This window comes from Erythranthe guttata, chromosome 6 (genome assembly GCF_056151865.1).
Source record: "Erythranthe guttata isolate IM_541 chromosome 6, IM_541, whole genome shotgun sequence".
In the NCBI taxonomy this organism is placed as follows: Eukaryota; Viridiplantae; Streptophyta; class Magnoliopsida; order Lamiales; family Phrymaceae; genus Erythranthe; species Erythranthe guttata.
The window spans coordinates 18,502,672-18,527,278 of record NC_142538.1 but is presented as its reverse complement, the minus strand read 5'-3'; the positions used below and the strand labels follow the sequence as shown (position 1 = coordinate 18,527,278).

General features: G+C 33.3%; 3 protein-coding genes across 10 annotated transcripts; 2 read left to right on the top strand and 1 right to left on the bottom strand.

Moving 5' to 3' along the window:
* Positions 1 to 9,192: 9,192 nt before the first annotated feature.
* LOC105955517 (Tetratricopeptide repeat (TPR)-like superfamily protein) lies at positions 9,193 to 12,602 on the bottom strand. 3 transcript variants are annotated; one of them, XM_088820136.1, is made up of 4 exons: positions 10,497 to 12,602; positions 10,320 to 10,406; positions 10,161 to 10,234; positions 9,193 to 9,491 (listed from the first exon to the last, which is right to left on the bottom strand). In XM_088820136.1, the coding sequence occupies exon 1, from the start codon at positions 12,535 to 12,537 to the stop codon at positions 10,522 to 10,524; it is 2,016 nt and encodes a 671-aa protein (XP_088676262.1). In that variant the 5' UTR covers positions 12,538 to 12,602; the 3' UTR covers positions 9,193 to 9,491; positions 10,161 to 10,234; positions 10,320 to 10,406; positions 10,497 to 10,521. The 3 variants fall into 3 exon arrangements, with proteins under 3 accessions (XP_088676262.1, XP_088676261.1, XP_012834709.2); XM_088820135.1 differs by having other exon boundaries at positions 10,347 to 10,406; XM_012979255.2 differs by lacking the exon at positions 9,193 to 9,491 and having other exon boundaries at positions 9,800 to 10,234; positions 10,347 to 10,406; positions 10,497 to 12,430; positions 12,461 to 12,602.
* A 5,345-nt stretch (positions 12,603 to 17,947) lies between these two features.
* On the top strand, positions 17,948 to 21,593 carry LOC105955518 (mitochondrial hydrolase YKR070W). 6 transcript variants are annotated; one of them, XR_016031918.1, is made up of 12 exons: positions 17,948 to 18,101; positions 18,197 to 18,303; positions 19,116 to 19,151; positions 19,363 to 19,436; positions 19,529 to 19,569; positions 19,666 to 19,737; positions 19,807 to 20,008; positions 20,441 to 20,536; positions 20,635 to 20,702; positions 20,854 to 21,064; positions 21,155 to 21,234; positions 21,414 to 21,593. XR_016031918.1 is itself a non-coding variant. In XM_012979256.2 (12 exons), the coding sequence occupies exons 1-12, from the start codon at positions 17,998 to 18,000 to the stop codon at positions 21,474 to 21,476; spliced, it is 1,158 nt and encodes a 385-aa protein (XP_012834710.2). In that variant the 5' UTR covers positions 17,948 to 17,997; the 3' UTR covers positions 21,477 to 21,593. The 6 variants fall into 6 exon arrangements, 3 of the variants coding, with proteins under 3 accessions (XP_012834710.2, XP_088676259.1, XP_088676260.1); XR_016031916.1 differs by having other exon boundaries at positions 19,092 to 19,151; XM_012979256.2 differs by having other exon boundaries at positions 21,151 to 21,234.
* Positions 21,594 to 22,484: 891 nt separating this feature from the next.
* Positions 22,485 to 23,463, top strand: EMB3136 (Ribosomal protein L10 family protein). Its single transcript, XM_088820132.1, has one exon. The coding sequence runs from the start codon at positions 22,563 to 22,565 to the stop codon at positions 23,274 to 23,276; it is 714 nt and encodes a 237-aa protein (XP_088676258.1). The 5' UTR covers positions 22,485 to 22,562; the 3' UTR covers positions 23,277 to 23,463.
* Positions 23,464 to 24,607: the final 1,144 nt, after the last annotated feature.

The following is a 24,607-nucleotide window of genomic DNA, read 5'->3' as shown; positions in this document are numbered from 1 at the left end:
CTAAATCTCACACGCATTTTACCAAATCCTGCACACAACTGGAAATATTTATTTCTCTAAAATATTATCTTCTCCTTCTCTACCTTTCTTTTCTTTCTCTAAAATTTTCACAAAATCACACACTAAAAACGTCCCTAGCATTCCAAGTTCGAAATTGAGAAAAAAATCTTCATGTGTCCAAACTAAAATAAAGTTGGAATTTGAGGGAAAAAAAAATCTAATTGATATGAACTTGAATAATTAAAAAGTCTTAATGAAATTGAATAAATATTAAATAAAATAGAACTCATTTTTTTATGATTATTCACCTAAAAAAATTAATGAATTTTGGGTGACATTGATAAAATTATCTTACAGAGAAGTTAGAAAAAAATATGAGTAAAGAGAGATTTTTTTTAATTTATGTGTGGGATTTAGTAAATTTTAGTGTGGAATTTAGCACGCCCCTATTCAATATTCTAATGCATAAAGTAATATAATCTTTGAATTTAAGAGGGTTCGTTTCCTCATCAAATTAAACGTGACTGTTAACCGTAAATTTACACATAGTGTCATTCATAGCAAACATCGATTGTGAATAACCGGGTGCAGCATCATGCTCGGTAGTTTGATAAATAATTGAAGCTCGATAAATGAAAAATTCAACTTAAACCCGCTGATAAATGATGATACAAACTCGAGTAATTTGACTATTATAACTCTTTTATTTTACCAACTGGGCTACTATTAACGGGATTATCGTTTCATGCATATTATGTTAACGAGACATCACTATGAAATCTTGAACTTCAATTCTTCCATAATACGATTACGTAATTGCCCACTTTGTATATTTTACGTTTTATCGATCTCGAGCTTCAGCCAAATTACCCATACTACAATATATCATAGTTCCAAGTGTCATAAGATTAAAAATAATAATAATAATAATAATAATAATTATTATTATTATGAAGAATATCAGCTTTTAAAAAGGAGAGATAGAGATGGTCAAAATCATGATTTCTTGGTTCTTTTGATTTAGAATGTCTTTAGCATGCTAACCTTAATTTGTTGAATATATTTTGTTATGGGTCAAGTCTACCTTTTTATTGTTGTTGTTTTTTTTCGTTTAATTCCTATTATTGACCCTCAAAACATTTTAGTTACTACATGCTTAAATAAATGAAGTCTTACAACCTACTTTATGTGTAACAAGCAAAAAGAAAAGGGTAAATTACTGCCAACCCCTGAGATAATGTCAAATTCCGAAAAAGTCCCTCGTATTTAGGTAATTACAACTACCCCTCTACCTACGAATCTTCTTAGACGTCCATCATTGCCGTGTCAAATTTAGTGGAATCTTCTAGGTTATGTGGAATATTCTTCATTTTGTACTCGTTCTACCCCATTCGAGCTCCACGTTTTGAAACAAGATGATCATAAGAGTGTCTCTTGACTTGTAAATATCAGATTATGGTGCATCAGAAACTGCATTTTTGCACAAAACAAGTACGAACTAGAGAATATTCCACGGAATCAAGAAGATTCAGTTGCATTTGACACCATCATGATGGACGTGTAAGAAAGATTCAAAGTTGAGGAGATGATTGTAATTACCCAAACATGATGGAGTTTTTCGTAATTTGACCTTAGCTTTAGGGGTGGCCGTAAAAAAAGAATTATATTTGAAGAATTATTTAATAATAGAAAAAGAAAACTGAAATATTATTTTCATAAATTAAATTTCAGACATAAATATTAAAAGTAATGATTCTTGCAGGCCTTAAACAATGGGAAGGAAAAAAAAAAAAAAAAAAAAGCGAAAAAAGGTGAAAGATTTTTCCCTTCCTAATATGACTAACTTTAGTTCATTACTATAAAAGGAAAAGACAAAGGAGGTAGGTTCCACGTGGCGTCCTATGATAGGCTGTGAAAATATGAATGGAGATATATATATATCATCACAGCATAATCATGCTGGATAAACGTGGACAACACTATAAATGGCAATATTTTGTTAAAAGGACCACACTGCCCCTGCCCAATCTAGTAGTAGTACTATAGTTTCACTATTTATCTTTTAGTCCAAAAAAATAATAAAATTAATAAATACAATATATAGCAATTATTTTTATGGTCCCCTCACTTATAGTATATGAGTATTTTGTTGGTTTCTAATTACTTTGTTCACCTACCTACCTCAAGTTGCAATATATTTAATTACAAAATTGAGATTTTTATTTTTATTTTTTTCAATAAATAAATTTGCATAAAAAATAAACTTGTTTTACATAGGAGCTATAATTAAGTGTTGGTAGATATTAAACTAGTATATCGTAAAAGTACATATATGAAGAAAATCGAAATTTACAGAGACGAATCGTTTGTATAGATGTCGTGAGCTCGGATTCTAATCCAATTGAACCATTGTGTTTTTGTATCGTATTTTATGATTTATTCGAGTAGTGCGAAAAACTGTTGTGTTGAATACTATTAAAGTACAACAAACACATGATTGCATCTAAGGACAAATTTTTTTTAAAGTTTCCATTCTTGACTACTTTTTTAGTTTATAACACATAAAAGTCCTATCTTCTAAGTAGTCAGGGCATGAGTTGGTTTTATCGGTCAATCGACCCGCTTTTATCGATCGATAATTTTATTACCGGTTGTTGGTTTTCAGTTTACTTAAAGTCGGTTGATCGGATAATATTGGCCAAGAGACTTTTTTAATAATAAAATTTTATTATAAATATTTAATTGTAATTCTTATTTTCATTTAATAATAAAATTAATTGTGAACAATAATTCAAATAGTGAAATTTCTGTACAAACGTGAATGATAAGAAAAAACATATTTGTCATAAGGAGGCCCTACTTTGTTCCAATCCCATTAAATAATAATGATTTTCCTTAGGAATTACCAAATTTACATTAAATAATGATTTTTTTTTCTCCGGGATAAAAATAATTATAGTTAAACCTCTGTAAATTAATGTACTTTTGCAAAGACAAGACAAAAAGAATTATTATTTAAGTGATGATATTAAATTAATGTTCATAATGCTAAAAAAAGAAGTTAAAAATCCCTATACTAAAAAATATATTAATCCTAAATATGGAAGGCTTTGAGTCCAATAATTTGACTTTATTACATGTGTGACGTTCCTCTTTAAGGTTATGTGTGACCTATGGGAAAGGGAACCTTAAATTGAAAATGAAATAGGCACGTGCAATTGGTGTGTGTGTGTGTGTGTGTGAAAATTGGCCCTTGTATTGTATGAATAGGCACACATGAATTCAAGATTTCAATTGATATTTGTACTTTCTTGTACACATGCTAATAATGACTAAAGACCAACGAACAATTTCTTTTTCTTTTTAATTTCCCAATTATTTCTTGTGATACCTCAAGAATTCAATTTTATTGCAACACATTGACATTTTTCTTATATTTGATCTAATTAGTGTATATATTGACATGTGTTGATAAAACATAAAATCTATCTTCGGACCACTAAATTGATATACACATTTGATATCTTACATATACGTGCGTATATTCAGTAGGGCTGAGGGTCCAAATCCAACAAGATTCAAATCAATTTTGTATTAACTTGAAAGATTCAAATATAAAGAGGCCCAAATCGATTTTAAATCAGTTTAATTCAGACACAAACATTCAATTGCACTTACAATAGTCAATATAGAAAATTCGAATTCGGTTAACGAAAACAAGACTTGTGGGAAGCGTGTGAAGCGATCACACGTCATATTTCTACATATTGCGATTCTCGAATCATTTAGTACAAATACACACCATTCATAAAAATCTTACCAATATAACAATAAACATAACTCATATACACAAAAACTCTTCAACAATTTATAAAATCTAAAGTTTCGTTTGGTTGAGGAGATTAGCCATTATTAATTAAATAATACGACTTCATTCGATATTTGGTATCTGCAATAATTTTTGGGTCTGCCCGCACATATTATGTTCTCGTGACTTATGCCTTGTCAAGGATAATATTTTTCGAACATCCTGAGATTCGATAAAATAATTAGATTTTTATTAAATTATTTAATACTTTCTTATTTTACACCTTCATTAGACTATTTCCAACACACGAAGAATAAATATTCGGATCAATTAATGTTTAAAATAATGTGATCATGCGTATTGTACTTACGTTGGATGAGAACTTATAATAAACCATGAAACCATGTAATAACTTATCATGTATATTATTATATATCACAATATATATATATATATATATATATATATATATATATATATATATATATATATATATATATATATATATATATAGCTTAATTTCGTCTTGCTAATATATTAATCGTGATAAGATGTCACGAATGATGTCAAATACATCTATTTGAGAATTAATAATTTTAAATATTAATTGTCAAACTGACTTCAGTTAAATAATTTCAATTAATTTATTACTATTAATTTAAAATTCGTCCTCAAACCCTCCTCTTATCCAAAAAAATACCCATATATTATTAATTAATTTAGTTTTGTTAAATACATGTATATGGTAAACTCTGACAGCAAAATACCCAACATATTATTTAATTTAATATATGTTTTGTCAAATACGTGTCACACTAAAATATTTAATAATTATTAATAAACCCCCACTGAAGTTCAACTAGATTACAAGAAAAGATTCGCATGAAAAATAAAACATCATGGATGATGTCAATTTGGAAGAGCAGGGGCATTCTTGTCAATTCACTCTGAAATGGGCAGATTTAACTAAGGCCACCCAAAAATTCACAAGATAAAATAATAAAAAAAAAAATGAAAAATGTTTATAATATTATAAATATCAATGAAGAGAGAGAGATAATAAGAAAACCTTAATACAGACAGGTTGGGGGTGGGTGGGCGTGGGGTTGCCTTGCAGTGACAACATACCATAAAAACAAAACCTCCGATCAGTAAACCCGCAAGGGTGGCCTAGCAGTCGGAGCAAGAGAGCTTGGGTCAATTGACCCAAGTTCGAATCCACTTGCCAACGGTCGCTAGGTCGAGCTTGTCACACATGGTTAGCCTAGTGTGATTTACATCTCTCGTATGGTTTGCAAGCTATTATACGAGAGTGTAGGTTTACCCAGTGCACCTATATGGTTGGCTGCGGGTTCCTGCATTACCAAAAAAAAAAAAAAAAAACCTCCGATCAGTATAGTATTACATACGTATCTCGTTTGATTTATAAGTTATTACAGATTTCGATAAAATAATAACTTCAATAGTAGTTTGTTTCTCTCTTGATTTGGAAAAAAATTACTAAATTTTTTAATTCGGTAAGGTAATATTTCACTGAATTAATAGAATTCTGTTAGTCGAGACTATATTAATTTACAAAAACTTAATAGTATATGGTTGGTTGTTCGTTTCTATTTTATCAATCGAAAAAAGAGATTTTTCGATAATCGGTTTTCTAGTGATATGCGAATTATTGGGTAAATTACAACCATCCCTAAGGTATGACCAAATTACGAAAACCCTCTCTTGTTTGGGTAATTACAATCACCCTTTAGGTATGGTCAGATTACGAAAACCCCCTCTCATGTTTATATAATTACAACCACCCCTCAACTATAAATCTTCTTAGACGTCCATCCTTGCGGTTTCAAATTTAGTGAAATCTTCTAAATCATATGAAATATTCTCAATTCTGGACCCGTTTTATCTCAATTCTAGATTACATATTGAAGGTAGATGATATATATATATATATATCAAATTGTGGCGCTTCAAAAATTGTATTTTTGCATAAAAGGAGTACAAACTAGAGAACGTTCCACGAAATCTAGATAATTATTTGAATTAAACACCATAATGATGGAGATGTAAGAAGATTCATAGTTAAATGAAATAAATGTAATTATCCAAATAAGATGATTTTTTTCAAAATTTAACTGTACCTCAAAAGTTGGTAATTGACTGGTTGTGATTTACCCCAAACTATTTAATGAGAGTAAATTTAATCAGTGCACCTCGAGATCAGACGATCACCAATCGATCATCAATAAAAAGGGGAACGGAGAAAGATCAACAAATCTAGACCGTCCAAAAATAATGCCAACTTCAATCATTCATGTTCCCCCACCCCCCAAAAACCCACCCCCCAACAAGGGGGCCACTTTCATAACAAACAACAAAACAAAAGTTGATTTGTCCACCAGGATTTCAATATTAATTGAAACCACCCCAACCACTTACCCCCCCACCCCCCCACCCCCACCCCCACCCCCCACACACACACACAAACACACACACACACACAAAAGAATCTTGATTGTACTATCTTTCCTCTTAAGGCAAACCTTCTACCTTAAAAATCTATTAGCTGTATACCCTTTTGGGTTAAAAAAATCACAGTCCACCCCCACTAGGATTTACTATATAATTAGTATATATAAATTAAATAATTAAATGTTTAGTGCGTATGAATCTTAAAAGTTAGGCCAAATTGATACTACAAATCTAAGACTAAGTTATATTTCTACATGTAGGAAAAAAAGATGTATAGTTAGGTTTTGTGTTAGATTTCTGTAAGTGGAAAAAAGGCCTATGGTTGGGTAATCCTATAAAATTTAGAGCAAAATTAATTCAACTCCTCCGATAAAGTCAAATTATGAAAAATCCCCTAATCTTTGATTAATTACAACCACACCCCCCACATATATGTATTTTCTTACACGTCCATTCTTTACGATGTCAAATTTACTTGCTGAAAATAAGGGTTTTTTCATAAGAAAATACATAGTTAAGGGGGTGATTGTAATTACTGAAACATGAGGGGTTTTCTTTGGTAATTTGACATTAATTCAGGAGTGACCATAATTTGCTCTCAATTTTATTTTCTTGGCCTAAATATTGCAAATTCACAAGTGCCATGGTACCCATATTTTTTTCCACACAAGAGAAAATAACACAAATGTTTAAATAAAAAATAATTAATAAATTTAAAGGGTGCATTAAATTGCATCTATTAATGAAAGTATGAGGGAATTGACCTACCCACTGCCTTCGGCTTAACTATAAGATGATGGTAAAATGTCAATAATGCCCTCCTTTCTGTAACTATAAATGGTAACAAAACGAGGTTGCAGGAAAAGAGAAATTCAGCAACCCTAGTTTTGCTATAATTTTTTGCTCAAAAAAAAAATTTGCTATATTTTTTTAGGGGCTTCCCACCAATTTTCCTTTTTCTAAAGGGGCTATTTGATAAAACTTCACAAATAATTTTCAACTCTTAATTTCAAAATCAATAACTAATTTTCATAATTAAGGTTTGAAAATTGATAGTGAAAACCATCGCAATCATGTAATCAAACCTCGAGCAACTTTCAACCAATGGTAGTCGTCCACGTGGACCTCATGAGTGGTGATGCGGATAAGGCCCGGTCGGCCGCTTCGCAGGTAGAGTGGAAACCTTTTCCTCTAGAAAATTTATTCGTTCGGAGTACACGCGCTTACAAGCGCGTGGAAATACATTATGCCCAAAAGTTGGGAGATGCAATTCTTTGATCCTACGGTGGAGATTTAATCAAATCAAATATGACTACTAATTAGTTGGTGTTTGCAAATGATTATTTAAAAGCAAAAGTTAGTGATTGTGATTTAAGTTAGTTTTAAGTGCTTATTTCTAAAAGTTGGGGGTGTTTGCAAATATTTTGGAAAATGAACTAAAATTGAAAAAGCAGGGTTAGGAGTGCTTTTAAAAAAATAGTTTAAAGTAAATTATTTTAAGAGAAGCAAAAGCAAAAGTTGATTTTGCAAACACCTAAAAACAGATTATGAGAAAAAAAACTGCATAATCACTTTCAAAAAGCATTTGCAAACACCACCTTAATCTCTCACTACTAATTAATCTCTCTAATTTGTGAATTGTGATAGTGACGTTAAATTCGTATTGTTTCCGTATTTTGTATTTTGGTGCTGATTTTTTATACACTTTTATTTTCATGGAATTATGAGTGTTTGTATTTTGGCACAACCCTAGAGAACTTTCAAAATTATAAATCATAAAAAAAGTTATATAACACTCAAACCCATGGCTTTTGCAGACGGTCTTTTTGTGCTCGTAATATCAGTACAAAATCTCATTGTAGCGTCCGTTAGTTTTTCCGTCAAACTTAACAGTACGTATCAAACTTCAAGGGGATCATCAGCAAAAATTAAAGAAAACATGTAAGCATAAGAGGATCATCTGCAAAATATAATATTTTGACGTTTGACACATGCAGTTAATTTTAACGGAAAAATAACAGAAGCTACCTCTGACAACCACAAGGGGGTTCTGCGCTAATACTACTAGCAGAAATGAATCATCTTCAAAAGTTCGTAACCACAACTACTATGAGGTCAAAATGCTATTTACAGTTAAAAAAAATAATAGTGAGCCGCACCAAAACACAATAATCCTAGTCAAATAGGAAATTTTGTTAAAATCTATTAGGCCCCGTTTGGTTGACAAGATAAGATTAGCCAAGATAAGATTAAATAATCTAATGAGATCCAATTATTTTATTGGAGCTTGAAAGGTCCAACAAAAAAAACTCATTGAAAGGCAAGATAAGCCAAGATAAGACAAGATAAGCCATGATTATATAATTTTGGCGGGTCGACCCGGCAAGTTATTGAGGATACCAAACATCAAATTAAGTCCAACTATTTAGTTAATCATGGCTTATCTTGGCAACCAAACGGGCCTTAGTCTTTTGTTTAAAATAGTCTTGAGTACAATAAATAATCTACAAGTAGATATCTTGATGCAGCCTAATAAAATAAGAATCACCACTTTTAATTGTGTTGACATTTTCCTAAATACTATTGACTTCTTAGTCATTAATATAGTTTGGCAACTTTGGTTTGTTCCTCCAAAAAAAAAAAAAAACTTTGGTTTGACATTCATAAAAAATATTAATTACCCCTTTGTTAATAAATACATAAAAGTTATTTATTTAAAGATTAACATTAAAACTAACTCAAAAAAGGGGGAAAAATAAAATAAAAAAGACAGCCCACAATTTATTTAATGTTATCTTGCAAGTATCTGATGTTTTTTGTCTTGGCAACAAAAGTAATATGACCATGATTTGTGGTACCAGTTTGAGAAGAGCCCCACTTGAAAAATAATTATTTTAATCAATACAAGTGGGTTAATCATTAAAAAAAAGTATTATTATTTAATTGGCCATTGTCACATTATTAATAATTAAATAAATTGATTTTCCCTATTATAAAAAAATGGAAAATTAAAATAATAATATAAGAGAATTGTGAGTAAGTAGATAAGAAATGAGTGTACAAGGGGTGTACTTGTCGGCAAGGGTACGAGGTTTTAATGCTTAAGTGGTGTCAAAGTCGACGTGGCTTCTTCTCCTTCTTTCGTATATAAAGTCTTCTCTTTACTTTCCTCTGTTCAGGCTATTATTTTTCACTTCTTCCCCAAAATACCCTTGCACATGAGTTTGTGTGTTTCAAAATTTTGGGCCTAATGATTGCAATTCTTTTTGTGGGCTTTATGTAAATTAGTAAGAAAGTGGTCCTATGTTAGTTTCTTGCCAATTGAGAGAGAGAGATGTCTAAGGGTGGAAATCGGACAGACCAGATCGAAATTAGACTTTAGCAACATTTCCCAATTTTTTTCGGAAGTGAAAAATTAATTCCAATTCCGTTTCAAAGAAAACATGGGGTAAAAAATCGGAATTTTTGCAAAATTGGAATGACAAAACTTGGTCCAAAATCGGAAACTTAAGGATTTGATTTGGCGGAATCCGGGAATTGCGATTTTCTTGGTCGCATGTAATAAAGAATACATAATAATATTAATGTTACAAGTGCAGATTTTGAAAAAAAATCCGAAACATTTTTGAAAATTTAAAACGGATCGAAAATCGGAAGCTAATATGTATTCCAATTTCGTTCCAAAAAAGAAACTTCGGAACTTTAGAAATTCGGAATGAAAAGTATATTGTTCCAAAATCGGAAAATGTTGGATCGGAATTCGGAATCTGCGTCCCTAGAAATGTCTCATCTATCACTTGCTCAATCTATAGCTGCAGCCCTAGACATGTCTTCAATGACTAAAATTAAAACATAAGGTGAAGAAATGTATCTTTCTAACCTTTTTATCCCATGACGTTGAAACGGCAGGCAAGAATCGCATCGCGGATGTTAGCAAATTCGAGCTCCGAGTACCTAATAATAAATTTAAATTATTAATCATAAGACATTCGGAGAATTTAATTAAATGCCAATATGGAAGGAAAAGTAAAACGAGCACGGTTTTTTTGCATGGCAGAAGCTTAACCTTCCTTTCGCCGAACTCATCCCAAACAAACGACATTTGACAACCGATCTTCACATATCACTGCAAGAGAAAAAAACAAATGTTAAATATGTATTGAATCTAAGTAATTTCGGTGAAGTTAAATAATTAGGCAGCATTTCGAAGACTTACTTCATAATCATCTGCTTTCAGCTACCTACCAATAATCTCTACACGAGCAAGAACCACTCCGAAAACGATGAAACCTGTTCGTATCTCTCAATACAATTTCTCTACCAACCAAACGAGACACGAACCGGAATGCGGAATGGCAATCGCCGCAAACCCTAATGTTCTTCTTTATCGAGATTGTGGTCCCCGCTGCAGTATTGAGAATCGCAAACGCAAGCGCCAGTTTCTCGCTGTGGTACTGCAATCGCTCCCCTCTCTCTCTCTCATCAAGAAACCAAAGCACATGGCTCGTATCTGGCACATACCCAATCTTCTCGATCCCATCTCTAATCTCCTCCCACTTTCTCCGAATCTCCTCTCTCTGAGGGTGATTTTCGTCATTCGCCACAAACACATGCACGGAGTTCCCTATCTCAACCCAACTACACGCGGGTTCTTTCTTAACCCCGTTTTCATTCATCATCTTTCTCACTCTCGCAGCGTCGCTCAATCTACCAGCAGATGCATACATATTAGAGAGAAGCATGTGGGGTCCAGAATCATGTGGGTCGAGTTCGAAAACTCGCTCAGCTGCATAAGCACCCAATTCCATATTCTTGTGCATCCGACAAGCTCCAAGCAGGGCTTTCCAAACGGCTGCCGTGGGTGAAATGGTCATTTCACTTATAAACGTCTGCGCACGATCGAGTTGCCCTGCTCGACCGAGCAGATCGACTACCGTCACGTAATGTGTAATATCTGGCTCCAACTTATATTTCCTCAACAGCTCAAAGTAATATAATCCCCTGTCTAAAAGCCCACTGTGACTGCATGCATTGAGTACACAAAGGAAAGTGATCTTGTTTGGCTGAAAACCAAATCCACGCATTTCTTCGAATAGGTCGACGGCTTTTTCGCCGAGTCCATGCTGCGCGTACGAAGTAAGCATTGAGTTCCACGAAACGATATCCTTCTTCACTAATCGATCGAAAACTTTCTTTGCATCATCAATGCTTCCTGCTTTACCGTACATATCAAGAAGAGTGTTGCCTACAAAAGCAATGAGTTTTTGTCCCGATTTCAACATATCTGCGTGCACCCATTTCCCTTGTTCCAAAGCCCCGTTACTAGCACAGGCTGCGAAAATACTCGAATACGTGAAATGGGTCGGGCTAAAACCTACCCGTTTCATCTCCGAGAAGAGCTCCACTGCGTTGTGCCCTTCTCCTTCCCTAGCATATGCTGCAATTAGAGCGTTCCACGAAACTTCATTCTTGCACTCGAGCCCATTGAATATGGCCTTTGCATCATCTATTCTCTTACACCTCGTGTACATATCCACCAATGCACTTCCAACGTATACGTTTTCATCGTACCCACATTTCAGACAAGTCCCATGAATCACCCTACCCATTGCATCACTCTGCATACCCCCGGCACACTTGAGGGCACTGCCGAAAGTAAACTCATTCGGCTGCAATCCCATCTTCAACATCTCTAGATACAAATCCAACGCCTCCTTGAACCCGTTACTCTGTGAATACCCAGTGATCAACATAGTATAAGAAACCATATCCCGTTCAGGCATTCCATTGAACACCTTACGTGCCAACTCCATATCCCCACATTTAGCGTACATGTTGATAACGGTGCATTGCAGAGAAACATAATGGTGAAATCTCGACGCCAGGAAATGGGCGTGAGCCATCTGACCCTCTTTGAGCTTTCCCTGTTCAGTACACTTCTTGAAGAGCTCTGTATACAACCTCGAATCCGGTTCCATTTTGCCGCCGTCGATGAGGTCGAGAACGAGAAGATTTCCATTGGGATTTTTTCTCAGAAGGTCTTTGTCTTCGATTATACCTGAAAATTGTTCACCGCTGTTGGTTTCTATTGAGTCTGAGTCTTGACCTGGGCTGAATGCGGCGGAGAGGAAATTTCGAGTGGACAACGAGGCGGAGAGGAAATTTCGAGTGGACAACGAGACGAGCGATCTCAGGTTTCGGAGAACTGATTTCGTTGAGTGATGATTGAAGATTTGGGTGCGCGCGCCTCGTTTCATGTATGCTGTGGGGAATTTTTTCCGGTGGGGGCGGTGGAGCGTGGTCGGCGGTGGCGTACTATTAGTTAAATAATGTTTTACAAATTTATATGTTCTAAAATAAGAAGGGTTAAATACAATTTAGGCCCCTAATGTATATCATCTGTAACACTTTCCCCCTAAAAAATATCGTTTGTAACACTTAGCCCCTAAAACACAATTTAATTTGTATTTTAAATTCTAATATCGTTAAAATTTTCTCTTTTAATGAAATGAATAGCTACAAGAATAATTAAATTATACAACTAAAAATATATGTTGAAAAATGCAATATCTAAAGATGTATAAAAAAATATAGCGTTGGGTACATATTTAACAAATAACATCTAATTGTTGTTCGACCAATTACTCGAATATAGTCATATCGATAAATTTTAATAAATAAATACATAACTAATAGTAATCTTAAGTATTAAAATTTGCTTTAGTTCATTAATTTCTTAAAATATATTTTCATTCATTATTATACAATATATATTACTTTTTAATATTTTTTAAATAATTTAATTTTATTTACTTTTCATTTTTCTTTATCATCCAACGATTATTAGATTGTTATGTTTATTATGTTTCAAATTTTAAAAATAAAATAATTGATGTTGAGGGGTAAGTGTTACTTTAAGGGGATAAGTGTTATATATACTATACTTTAGGGGTGCAAACTGTAATTAACCCTAACTGCCCAAGAGAATAGATCAGGCCCAAGCATAAATGCTACATTATTCGAGTTATTGGGCCGGTCCAAGAATCTAAAGCCTTTAGGCCCAAAAAGAATAATAATAATAAAAAGGGTACTTTATTAATATATTTATAAATCTAATTATATTTATGAAATATTTTGGAATTTTGGTATATAAAACTTAGGAGATTGGTTCCTCATCATATGTAGATTTTTTTTCATACAAATGGGATCTTTGTATAATTTTTGTTCGGATTGTGCATTGGTCGAGTTGGTTGGTTAATGGTAGTTGAGTGGGGAACAAAATTCATCGATTACGTAATGGGTCGATAGGTAATTACTACACTACGTCGCAACATTAGCATAAACTGACGAGTTCCGAAATAGTTTATACTTTATGGTGTGAAAAATGATTTTCAAAGATTTAAGGAATTATGAACCGTTATAAGTATATATGTGTCGGTTGAAAAAGATTCATGAGTCGATTAATGGTTAATTAGTGACACGAATACTATGGTTACAACTGTCAATTGAGCCCTAGCTTTTTTTTTAATGCCAATTTGCTTAGTACAAGAACGACTCTTGACAACCATTGAGAAAAAAAAAAAAAAAAAAAAACAGAGGACTAATGCAAGTCCAAATTGACTTTAAGGCATGCAAAAGTCAATGTTTTGACTTATTGAAACGTTGACCTGTAATTTCTTAATAGTCGCTTGAAGTCTCAAAACAAAAAGTCAAACCTCATCATCTAGAAACTCACTTTAAACCCTGAACTTCTATGATACTTCATGTAATAAGATATTCTTGTTTTCTTAATTAGGTTATTTAATGTTTGATATATTTGCATTTTTTGTGCTTAATTCTTAGTAGGTTCGAGATTGATTAAGATAATTTGAAATATTTATTTTAATGTTGTAATAGTACTTCGAGACTCGTTTGAAATATTCAAATATCTTCTCTTACAAGTAATAATTAAATTTTACTTAGATCGTATGTGTATCAGAATCGGTAATTAGATGTTACACATGATTATTTATACTGGGTCTATTTTAATCGTTGATTTATACATAATCATATAAGCACACTCATGTATATGTGTGTTTAGTGAGTGATTACAGATTTATCGAAACCGAAACCGAACAACAAATACACGTAATTGCATGATAAGTTCAACAATCTAGTGTTAGAGTTCCTAAAATATTGTACCATAAAGTATTGTTACATGCTCAATTGTGCAGTAAAATGCTATATATATATATATATATATATATATATATATATATATATATATATATATATATATATATATATATATATATATATATATATATATATATATATATAACACAAAGTTAGAAGTTGACTAATCTTTGTCCATTCCACCTAACTTCCATAAATTCTATCACTCATTTAATTCCATAGATGCTTTTAGCCTTTACACGTGGTAGCTTTTGTCAATAAGTGTGGAAAACTACACAAATACACAATACTACAAACAATGTGTGTTATTTCCTCTTATTTTCCTTACCCCTAGTGTGAATGCATTTGACCAATATAATTAAAAAAAATTAAATAAATAAATAAATATATATAAACAGTTCTTGCTTGTATATGTATATATATAGCTCCCCCACCCCAAAGAACACAAAGAAAACAATATTTCTTGTTTTGCTTAGCCTCAAAGCTTACACATAATCAACAATGGAGAATTCAAGAAATGGTGGAGGATTTCCACCTGTTAGAGGGCGGATTAAAGCAATAATATTTCGTAAACTGTGGAAGAAATTGAAGTTTTGGTGCAACACAGTTTTGGGGAGAACGTGAGAATATGTTTTATTTGTCTGAAATTCGGGTTTTAAACCAATTATTTGATAATTTATATACGTTAATTACTATGGTTTCTGGTTTATGGTTAGAACGCGCATCACCTCTTCTTCTTTTTTATTTGCATATGTTGTATTATTTCATTGTTTGAATTGTGTTGTTCGTAACATATATATACGTGCATTGTGTAAATCTCGTTTATTTTATGTATTTTTTGGTGCTTATTGGGGTAATATGCCTCACATCCCTCAAACCAAACTTAATTAGATATGAGTGACAAACTCAAATAAAATATTTTAACTACATCCCTATTTTAAAATAAAAATTGATACACATCCTTTAATTTTTATTTAACCCAAAAATACCCTTACAATACCTAATAAAAATCACGTGTCTCTTTTTTTTTTCTTATTTCTTTCTCTCTCTCTTCCCCACTATCTTTCTCACGCCGACATAGCCGCTCAACATGTTCTTCGACATAACCGCTCAACATGTTCATCCTCTCGTTCGTTCTCTCTCTCTCTCTCTCTCTCACACACACACACACACGCCCCCCCCCCCTCCCTTTCTCCTGTTTTTTCTTTTCAATTATAGTGAAATGATGAAGGCTATGATGGTGGTTATTGTAGATGGCGGCGGCTATGGTAGGCGACGACGGCTATGGCGACGCTCGATGTAGGGGTAGCATCTGGAGGCTCTGTGATGGCAGGCTCGTTGTTTTCTTGCAACCAACAGAGATGAATCGTGAAGATGGATCTGAGTCTGGGGGGATGGAGAGGGGGAGTAGTGGCGGTGGTGGTGGTGGCGGCGGATTGGATTTAGGGTTTGGTAGGGAAAATTTAAGATTTTTCGATTTAGATGTCTACAGATGTCTATGAGCGTCTATGGATGTCTACGGTGTCTGACGGCTAGGGTTGAAAGGAGTTAGGGTTTCAAGATATTTACGGGTTACTATGGATTACTACGGTTTCTACGGGTTTCTGTAGATGTCTACGGCAAAAAAATTTTTTAAAAAATCACAATTTTTAATTTATCTAGAAAAGAAGGGGGAAAAGATAGATTTTATATAATGAAAAAAATACGAAAACTGAAAATAAAAAAGCAAAAAAAAAGAAAAAGAAAAAAGAAACCATAATTTTTTATTTTATGTAGAAAAGGGGAAAAATAGATTTTTATATAATAAAAAAATATGAAAAAAAACGTGTTCCACGAAAAATTAAAAAAAATGGTAGATGCAAACTTAAAAATGTTAAATAATACCATAGTTCATCATAGTATATTTATAATTTGCTGTAATTTTGAATTTGTGAGTAAAGGGGCATTTTTGGAATAAATTTAAGAAAGGATGTGAAACAAATTTTAATTAGACTTGTCATTTAGTTCTAATACGGTTTGTCACCAGGGACTTATATCTTAAGACCCCTATTTTTTAAGTGCAAAAGACAAGCTTTGAGAAAAAAAAAAGGATATGGTTAACAATAATTGGTTCTTGATGATGTCATCTCATGACATCATACCTATGTAACCAAGCCCACCAATTATTATATAATTATATAAAAACCCCAATTGCTAACCTCTATATATCATTCAAGCGCCCCTTAGATCCACTCACTCACAAATTAAAATAATTAAAAAGAATTCATTTTTTCATTAAAGAAAAATTTCAAGAATTCTTGGATCAAGAATGGATAAAGAAGAGAAGAACACAATCAAGAAAGAGAAAAGCTTCAACAACTTGCCACCAAAGAGAGGTCAAATCAAAGGCAAAATCATAGATGAATACAAAGAAACTGTCAAAAAGTATGTTGCTTATGCAAACAACAATGGAAAATAGTATTACTACCTAGAAATCATTGTATAATTTTGTGTCCTTTATTTATACGTGTACTATCTTTTCCAATCAGAATGCGATCACAATCTACACATACTTAGAACGGTTTTCGAGGCCGAAAAAATCACAATAAGTTGCTTTAAATATAGATTACGAATTCCATAATGTGAAATTTCTCGTTTTAATTGTAATGATTATTGTATCTATTTTCCGATTTAGGTGTTTGAGTTCAAAATAATTGCTATTGTATAGATGTGGAGTTTTATTGATGAATGACATTAAACATCACTTTATGATGATGATGAGATTTTACCCCTAATCCATTCAATTTTTGCGAAAAAAAAATTAATAATAAAAAAAATAGAAGAATAAAAAGTATAAATTACAAACACACTCCTGAAGTAAGATCTATTTATGAAAAAACCCATCATTTATTCATAATTACATCCACCTCCCTGCAATTTGTAAATTTCTTACATCAACACCCTTTGTTGGAGGTGAATGTAAGAAATGTACAAAGTAGAGGGGATGTATGTAATTTCTAAAAATTAAGGGGTTTTTATGTAATTACAGTTTATCTCAGGGAAGTGGTTGTTATTCGAGGGTATTATTGTCTATTAAATGCATAAAAGTCTCAATGCCATAGTCCCGTTTTCACTATAAAAAAGGATACATTCTACTTTTCCGTCTTGTACTTTGGCTCGATATCACTTTACCCCTTCTACTCGCGATTGCATCGATTTGTGGCCCTCCCTGTTAGTTGTGATACATTTAACCTTAATACCGTTGCTTTAGTCTCTGAAATTACAAATCAGCCACAATTTATTTTATTTTATTTTTATTTTTTTTATAATTATTTAAACTGGGAGGGATGATTTTTTTTGTAAATTTTCAGACTTAGATGAAACCCTTTTAATGTCAAAGGTCTGAAAACTAAAGGCGAGGACCACATTATTTTTCAAGGACAGGGGGCAAACCGGCACAATCGAAAGTAAAAGGGGATAAAGTGATATCGAAACAAATTACAATGGCAGAAAATGGAATTTACCCTAAAAAAAATCAGAAGATAATAAAATAAAAATAAAAAATGTTTATGAGGTTCCGATTAAAACAGCGGCCGGCACTACCACTAACTATGCTCCGGCTGCCGCAAGCGGCGGCGTCGATTCACACAGTCTCCAAACAGCTAGTGTAATTATTTCTTTACAATTTGATTAAAATGTAGTTTTTATGATCAGAATATTTAACATCGTCTGTGTGTGCGCTCACCTTGTTAATGTTTGCAGTACGTCGTCGTTTGGTATTGCATTTGATATCGATGGCGTGATTCTTCGTGGTGCGAATCCGATTGGGAATTCGAGTAGAGCACTGAGAAGATTGTATGATGATTCTGGTACTCTCGTTTCCTAATTAAAAAAAATATATATAATTAATTATTTCCTTTTTGGTGTGAAAATTGGGGGTTTTGGAAAATTGTGGGAGCATTGATGGTGTTCGAGGTCAAAATATGTTAATTAGCCTGTGGATTTTCTTTACGAAGCACTGTGTGTGTGTGTGTGTGTGTATGTGTGTGTGTGTGTGTGTGTTTCCATGGTATTGATAGAAGGTATGTTTTTACTGTTTTATAGAGCTGAGTATGAAGACATATGTGTGGTTACACTGGTTAGATGTCGTTAGGAATCGAAATCGGCTGTACTTTGTTGAGATACTTGATCGTGCATTTACTTAGTTCCTCTGGATTACCATTATCGAAGAATTAGTATTCTTGATTCGTAAAATTCTAGTGAAGTTTGGCGAACGTTAGTACCTCTGAGCTGTTTAATTGGTTAAGTATTAACTATATGACTATCATAAATATTAAATAGTAACTACATCCACTAAGACGTAACTCACGTAACTTCAAAACAATGTAAGCATTACCACATTGCGTTTTTTGGTGATTTCTTATAGTAAAAGATCAGAAGTCGAATTTGGGGCTGAGAGGAAAAAGTTTATACCACTCGAGTGTAGGACCCTTTTCGTGCTTGAGGCAGATTATTCAATTATTCAGGCTTGAGTGTTAAAAGAGTTTGCAAAATAGTTATCGGAATCTTTTAGGGATGTAGGTTTTAGATTCTAAAAACATTACTATATTGTTTTTTCGTGTCGTTCGGATGTGTTAAGCGTTTCTCTGGTATGCAATGCTGATATACTCATTGCTTGTAGGTGCTTTGAAGATCCCTTTTCTATTTCTGACAAATGGTACGTATTCGAAGCTTTCGTACCTCCTATTTAGTTCATTTGGTGCTTTACGTATCATTTATTTATAGAAAAAAAATGAATCTAACCTATTCCTCATTTAGTGTACCCTAAAAAAATATTTAGAGATTCACACTTTAGAATTTACGTGACCAAATATATTTTTACGTGATAAATATCTAGAGTAATTAATACGATCCTCATGTTGTACTAGGTGGCGGTATACCAGAGGCCAGAAGAGCCGTGGAGTTGAGTAATATTCTTGAAGTGAATATTTTGCCTTCTCAGGTATAATCGTAATAATTAAACATTTCCCCGATAATTGCAACAAATGTATCTATTCTTGTGAATAAGTTATTTCCTGTGCTATTTGGCTGTAGGTAGTGCAGGGCCACTCACCCTTCAGAAATTTGCTAAAGAGGTATATTGAATCCACTTATTCAAAATTTTCTTGATTTTTTTTTTTTTTTTAAATTTAAATGTTGTCTGCACATTTTTTGATCTATTTATTTTTTAGATATGAAAATGAATTCATTGTGGCTACTGGAAAAGGAGAACCTGCTGTTGTGATGTCTGAATATGGCTTCAAGTAAGTTCTAACTTGTCTGAATAAGGTTAAAATTGATTATTTCTTGATTAAATTTTGTTGGTCATACAGGCAAGTTGTCTCACTAGACGAATACGCGACGCACTTCAACAACATTGACCCTGTAGCACAATACAAGAAGTGGTCAACTAGGCAGGAATTGAACTGCACGAGAAATTCTGAAAAGACAGTCTCGAACCATATCGATTACTCCCAAAAAGTCAAAGCTGCATTTGTTGTTAGCGATCCAGTTGACTGGGGGAGGGATATACAGGTAATATTGCTACGCATAACAATAATGTACAAGAATTAGAAGCCTGCATAATTGTTGAAGAAACAAAATCAAAGATAATTTTTCTGCATTTATGTAGTTTTCTGCGAGTCAACTCTACTTTGACTTGAATCGGATGCATAATTATATTCATTTTTTGTTTTCTACATAAAACTAAATTTTGATTCTGTCGTCAAAATGAGAATGCTATTGTAATTTATCGTAGCCAAAAAGCGGTATGCCAATCAATCTATCATTCATCATTGTATTTTACTTCAAACTTGGTGTCGATTCTTGAATTTCGTGATGTAAAATAGAGTAAATAGTAATACTTGGGAATAATTGTTTGGTGAATCAAATCATACAAAATCAATCATGCCCGTTTATTTTTCTTCATATTCCAACTTTTGAAACAAAGTAACTGACGGAATTTAGGTTCTGTGTGATATTTTGACAAGTGGAGGTGTTCCCGGAGAGGAGAATTGGCATCAACCACGTCTTTATTTTGCTGCTGATGATCTTCAATACCAGGTTGGCAATAATAACTTTTATATATTCCATTTTTTAGAATATTCCGCTGAGTTCAATTTTCTTTTTTTTTTTAAATTGGGTGAATTTTTTATTAACAGGCTGCATTTCCCTCAGAACGCCTCGGTATGGGTGCATTTAGAATCGCCCTTGAGAGTGTCTTCAACAGGTACACGTTTATGGTATTAATTTTACACTAAACCGAATATTGAAACCCTAATGAAAGAAACCGAGTAACTTTTTGATTCGAGATTAGTTACTCCTGAACAATGTCTACATGGACTAAGGCTTTTTTTGTGTGTGTGTGTGTGTGTGTGCAGAATTCATGACAAACCTTTGGAATATACGTCTTTTGGAAAGCCAAATCCATTTGTTTTCAAAAATTCTGAAACTATATTAAAACATCTACTACAACCTTCCTTCCTTGGTAATGTAAGAACGGGAAATGCAGACGATGCGTTGTTACCTTCTTTCAAAACCCTTTATATGGTCGGTGACAATCCCTTCGTTGATGTGAAAGGAGCACAACAGGTCTCTCTCTCTGTGTGTGTGTGTGTGTGTGTGTGTGTGTGTGTGTGTGTGTGTGTGTGTGTGACAACTTTACCCTTGCTACACAGGCAGGGTATCCATGGTTTTCGATTTTGACGAGAACAGGTGTCTTCAAGCAACGGGAGAATCATTCACAATTTCCAGCCGATATGGTAAGGCTCGTGAATGGCTCTTATTCTTAAAGTTTACAATCTTAGCTGAAAGTCGTCTACATAATATCATATTTTTCGTACCACAAATGGAAACCATCCGAGAATTTGGAAAAGAATACTGAAATAACTCAAGTTATTTGAAATTGATTCCTCAAATTGTTAACGTATCGATTCCGCAGGTTGTTGGTACTGTGGAAGAGGCAGTAGACTTTATACTACAAAGAGAGGATGCTTCTTCTTAGCGAGCCGAAAAATGTGCATTTTTCTGTAATTTATTTATTTATTGTTATTATTATTATTGAAGACTATGCCTTGTTTATTTATTCTCTAATTTGAAGACTCTCTAAGATAAAGCTCAATGATTTACTTTGTGCACTACACAGATGCAAGACATCTAGTAATCTTACATGAAATCTAAGACAACAAATCACTTTGTTCAATACACAAATCAGTATTAGAGACAAGAAATAAAAGAGATAAGAATAAAAAAAAGAAAAAAAGAAAAAAATCTAAATTGTAGTTGTGGACCAGTTTCAACCTTAATCGTTGTTAATCTTGTGATAACAACATTAAGTTTTCGGTTCCCAATGAAATTCTATTATAATTAGGGGTGAAAGTCGGATTCATCGGATCGAAATAAGCCTTTTCGGAAAATTTTCAAAAATTTTGGAAGTACAATTTCAATTCCAATTCCAATTTAAATTTCGGAAGTACATAAGCTTTAAAATTTCAAAACTTAGCAGAAATTTTCTAAAATGTTCATAATATTTCAAAAATAAGAACATCCACGTAAAAACTAATAACTACTAAATTCAGTTAAAAAAATAAATAAAAATAAACACAACATAATATTCAATAAAACTTCTAACATCAATCAAAATCCTAAAACAAAACTTACATTTGTATTTTTCGGAGAAATAAGTATTATATAATATATATTATTTATAGGTGTATTTTTCGGAAAAAAACCGGCGGAAATTGAAATTTTCGTTCCAACTTGCACCCCTAATAATAATAATAATAATAATAATAATAATAATAATAATAATAATAATAATAATAATAATAATAATAATAATAATAATATATTATTATTATTATTATTATTATTATTATTATTATTATTATTATTATTATTATTATTATTATTATTATTATTATTATTATTATTATTATTATTATTATTTCACGTGTAATTCCGAAAACGCCCTTCCTTCTTTCCTGAATAAACTTTTCTTTCAATCAAACAGATAAGGCACTCAGAACCAACTGACCTCACTCTTCTTCCCCATTCTCTCTCCTCTTTCTCTCTCTTAATCCTCTCAACAATGGAGGCCGCCGCTCTCTTCACCTTCCCTTCATCCACCACATTGCCGCCATCCTCCGCCACCGCCGCTCTCTCTCTAAAATCTCACTTCCGAAACCCCTTCCTCGCAACACAACACCCCAAATTCTCCCCCAAAACCCCAAACCCCCTCCCCAAAATCAGAGCCGCAATCAGCCGCACGAAGAAGGAAGAAACAGTCGACAAAGTGAAGGAAGAGCTCGCCGACTGCCACCTCATCGCCGCCATCGCCTACAAGGGGCTCACCGTCCAGCAATTCCGAGAACTCCGCACCCAGCTCCCGGAAACCACCAAACTCATAGTTGCCAAAAATACCCTCGTCCTGAAAGCAATCGAGGGCACGAAATGGGAAGCCCTAAAGCCCTGCATGAAGGGGATGAACGCCTGGCTGTTCGTCCACAGCGAGGAAATTCCGGCCGCACTGAAACCCTACCGAACATTCCAGAAGGAGAAGAAGCTGGAGGACAACGATTTCACCGGTGCGGTTTTCGAAGGGAAGTATTACGCGCCGTCGGATTTCAAGGCGTTGGAGACACTGCCTACGAGGGCCGAGATTTACGCCACGTTTTTAGGGTCTTTGAAGGGCCCTGCATCCGCCGTTGTCGGTACTATTCAAGCTCCGGCTAGGGATTTGATCATGACTCTTAAAGCTTACTGCAAGAAGCTCGAAGAAGGAGAAGGTGCTGCTGCACAATAGTTTCGATTTTGATGCAATTATGTAAGTTTTTCTTGTTAATTTGATGCATTTTGTTGTTGTTTTTTTCTAAATGCAGTGAGAATTTGTAGCATAGATCCCATTTTTTTTCTGTACAATTGATGATACAATTGGGGTTACTAAGCTAAAGCAACTTGATGAAAGCTATATAACTTGATGATAACGAAAACCGTTTATTTTTCTCGTTTCTTTTTACGAACTGTTAGTCGGTCCGTGGGGTTAGGATTTTCTTAGGTATTTGATGTGTTGTGTTGTATAACTTGTGAATCGCATGTGGGATATTCTTCTCGTGAACTTAGATATGTCATGTGTCGTTTATTTCGGTTTATTTCGTTTCCTGGCGTAGAAAATTTGAATTTTCTTGACATTGGATGCTGTTATGTTTTTTCGCATTAAATTTCTCGATTCTTACTATTCTGTTTTCATTTCGTGTGAGACCGTTTTTTCTTGATTTGTGTTCAATGTATTCTCCATTTACACTCGTTGAAGCAATTTTTAGTTAATCGATTGAGCAGGTTCCGAGTTTATGAGAAATTACTAGTTTGCTTTCCCTATGAATTGTGTTTGTTTGTCATTACCTGATCGAATCTCTCGAGCTTTTTCGATTCAAGAATTTCTTTGGCTAAACAAAAACATAGGAGATATTTCTCGACTATTTAGTTCCTTCCTTACCAACTTTAACGATTTTTAACAGACATCATCAAGTTTCCGAATCATCCACGAGCTTTTTGTACGCTTTGTTCTATAACTTGCAAGACTTTGATTATTAGTTGTAAAACATGTTTAAGTTGTTAGTTATGCTGTACTATGTGCTCTTGTTGGATCTTAGAGTACTTATTTTCATTTGTTAAGCTCTACTTTCCCTTGATCAAAGGCCAAACATACTTGTTTCGAAATTTACGTTTTTTCGAAACCGTAATGGCAAACTTGTAATCTATGTAGCTTGAGTTATATAGGTAACTTCTTAAGTAATTTGCATCAATGTTAATTTGTTTACAAAAGTTATTCTTTTCATCATTGCTTATTTGTTTGTAGTACTGTTCTAATATAAAAGAGGGGTGAATTACAACCAACTCCCTGAGGTAAAGTCTATCTACGAAAAAACCCCTCATTTTTTAGTAATTACATCTAGTCCCCTGCAGTTTGTAAATTTCTTACATCTACTCCATACAAAGGTGTTAATGTAAGAAATCTACAAAATTGCAGGTAGGTCGATGTAATTGTGAAAACTTGAGGGGGGGGGGGGGGGGGGTCGTAAATAGACCTTATATATTCATGCCTAATTATTCAAAAGGATTAAAATAGATTAACTG

What these genes read in the sequence shown, in the direction of transcription:
- LOC105955517 (XM_088820136.1), bottom strand. Translation starts at nt 12,537, where the DNA reads ATGAAACGAGGCGCGCGCACCCAAATCTTCAATCATCACTCAACGAAA.
- LOC105955518 (XM_088820133.1), top strand. Translation starts at nt 17,998, where the DNA reads ATGTTTATGAGGTTCCGATTAAAACAGCGGCCGGCACTACCACTAACT. An exon ending in AAGATTGTATGATGATTCTG is followed by an intron (nt 18,304 to 19,091) that starts GTACTCTCGTTT and finishes TCTGGTATGCAA; the next exon opens with TGCTGATATACTCATTGCTT. An exon ending in ATGTCTGAATATGGCTTCAA is followed by an intron (nt 19,738 to 19,806) that starts GTAAGTTCTAAC and finishes TTGGTCATACAG; the next exon opens with GCAAGTTGTCTCACTAGACG.
- EMB3136 (XM_088820132.1), top strand. Translation starts at nt 22,563, where the DNA reads ATGGAGGCCGCCGCTCTCTTCACCTTCCCTTCATCCACCACATTGCCG.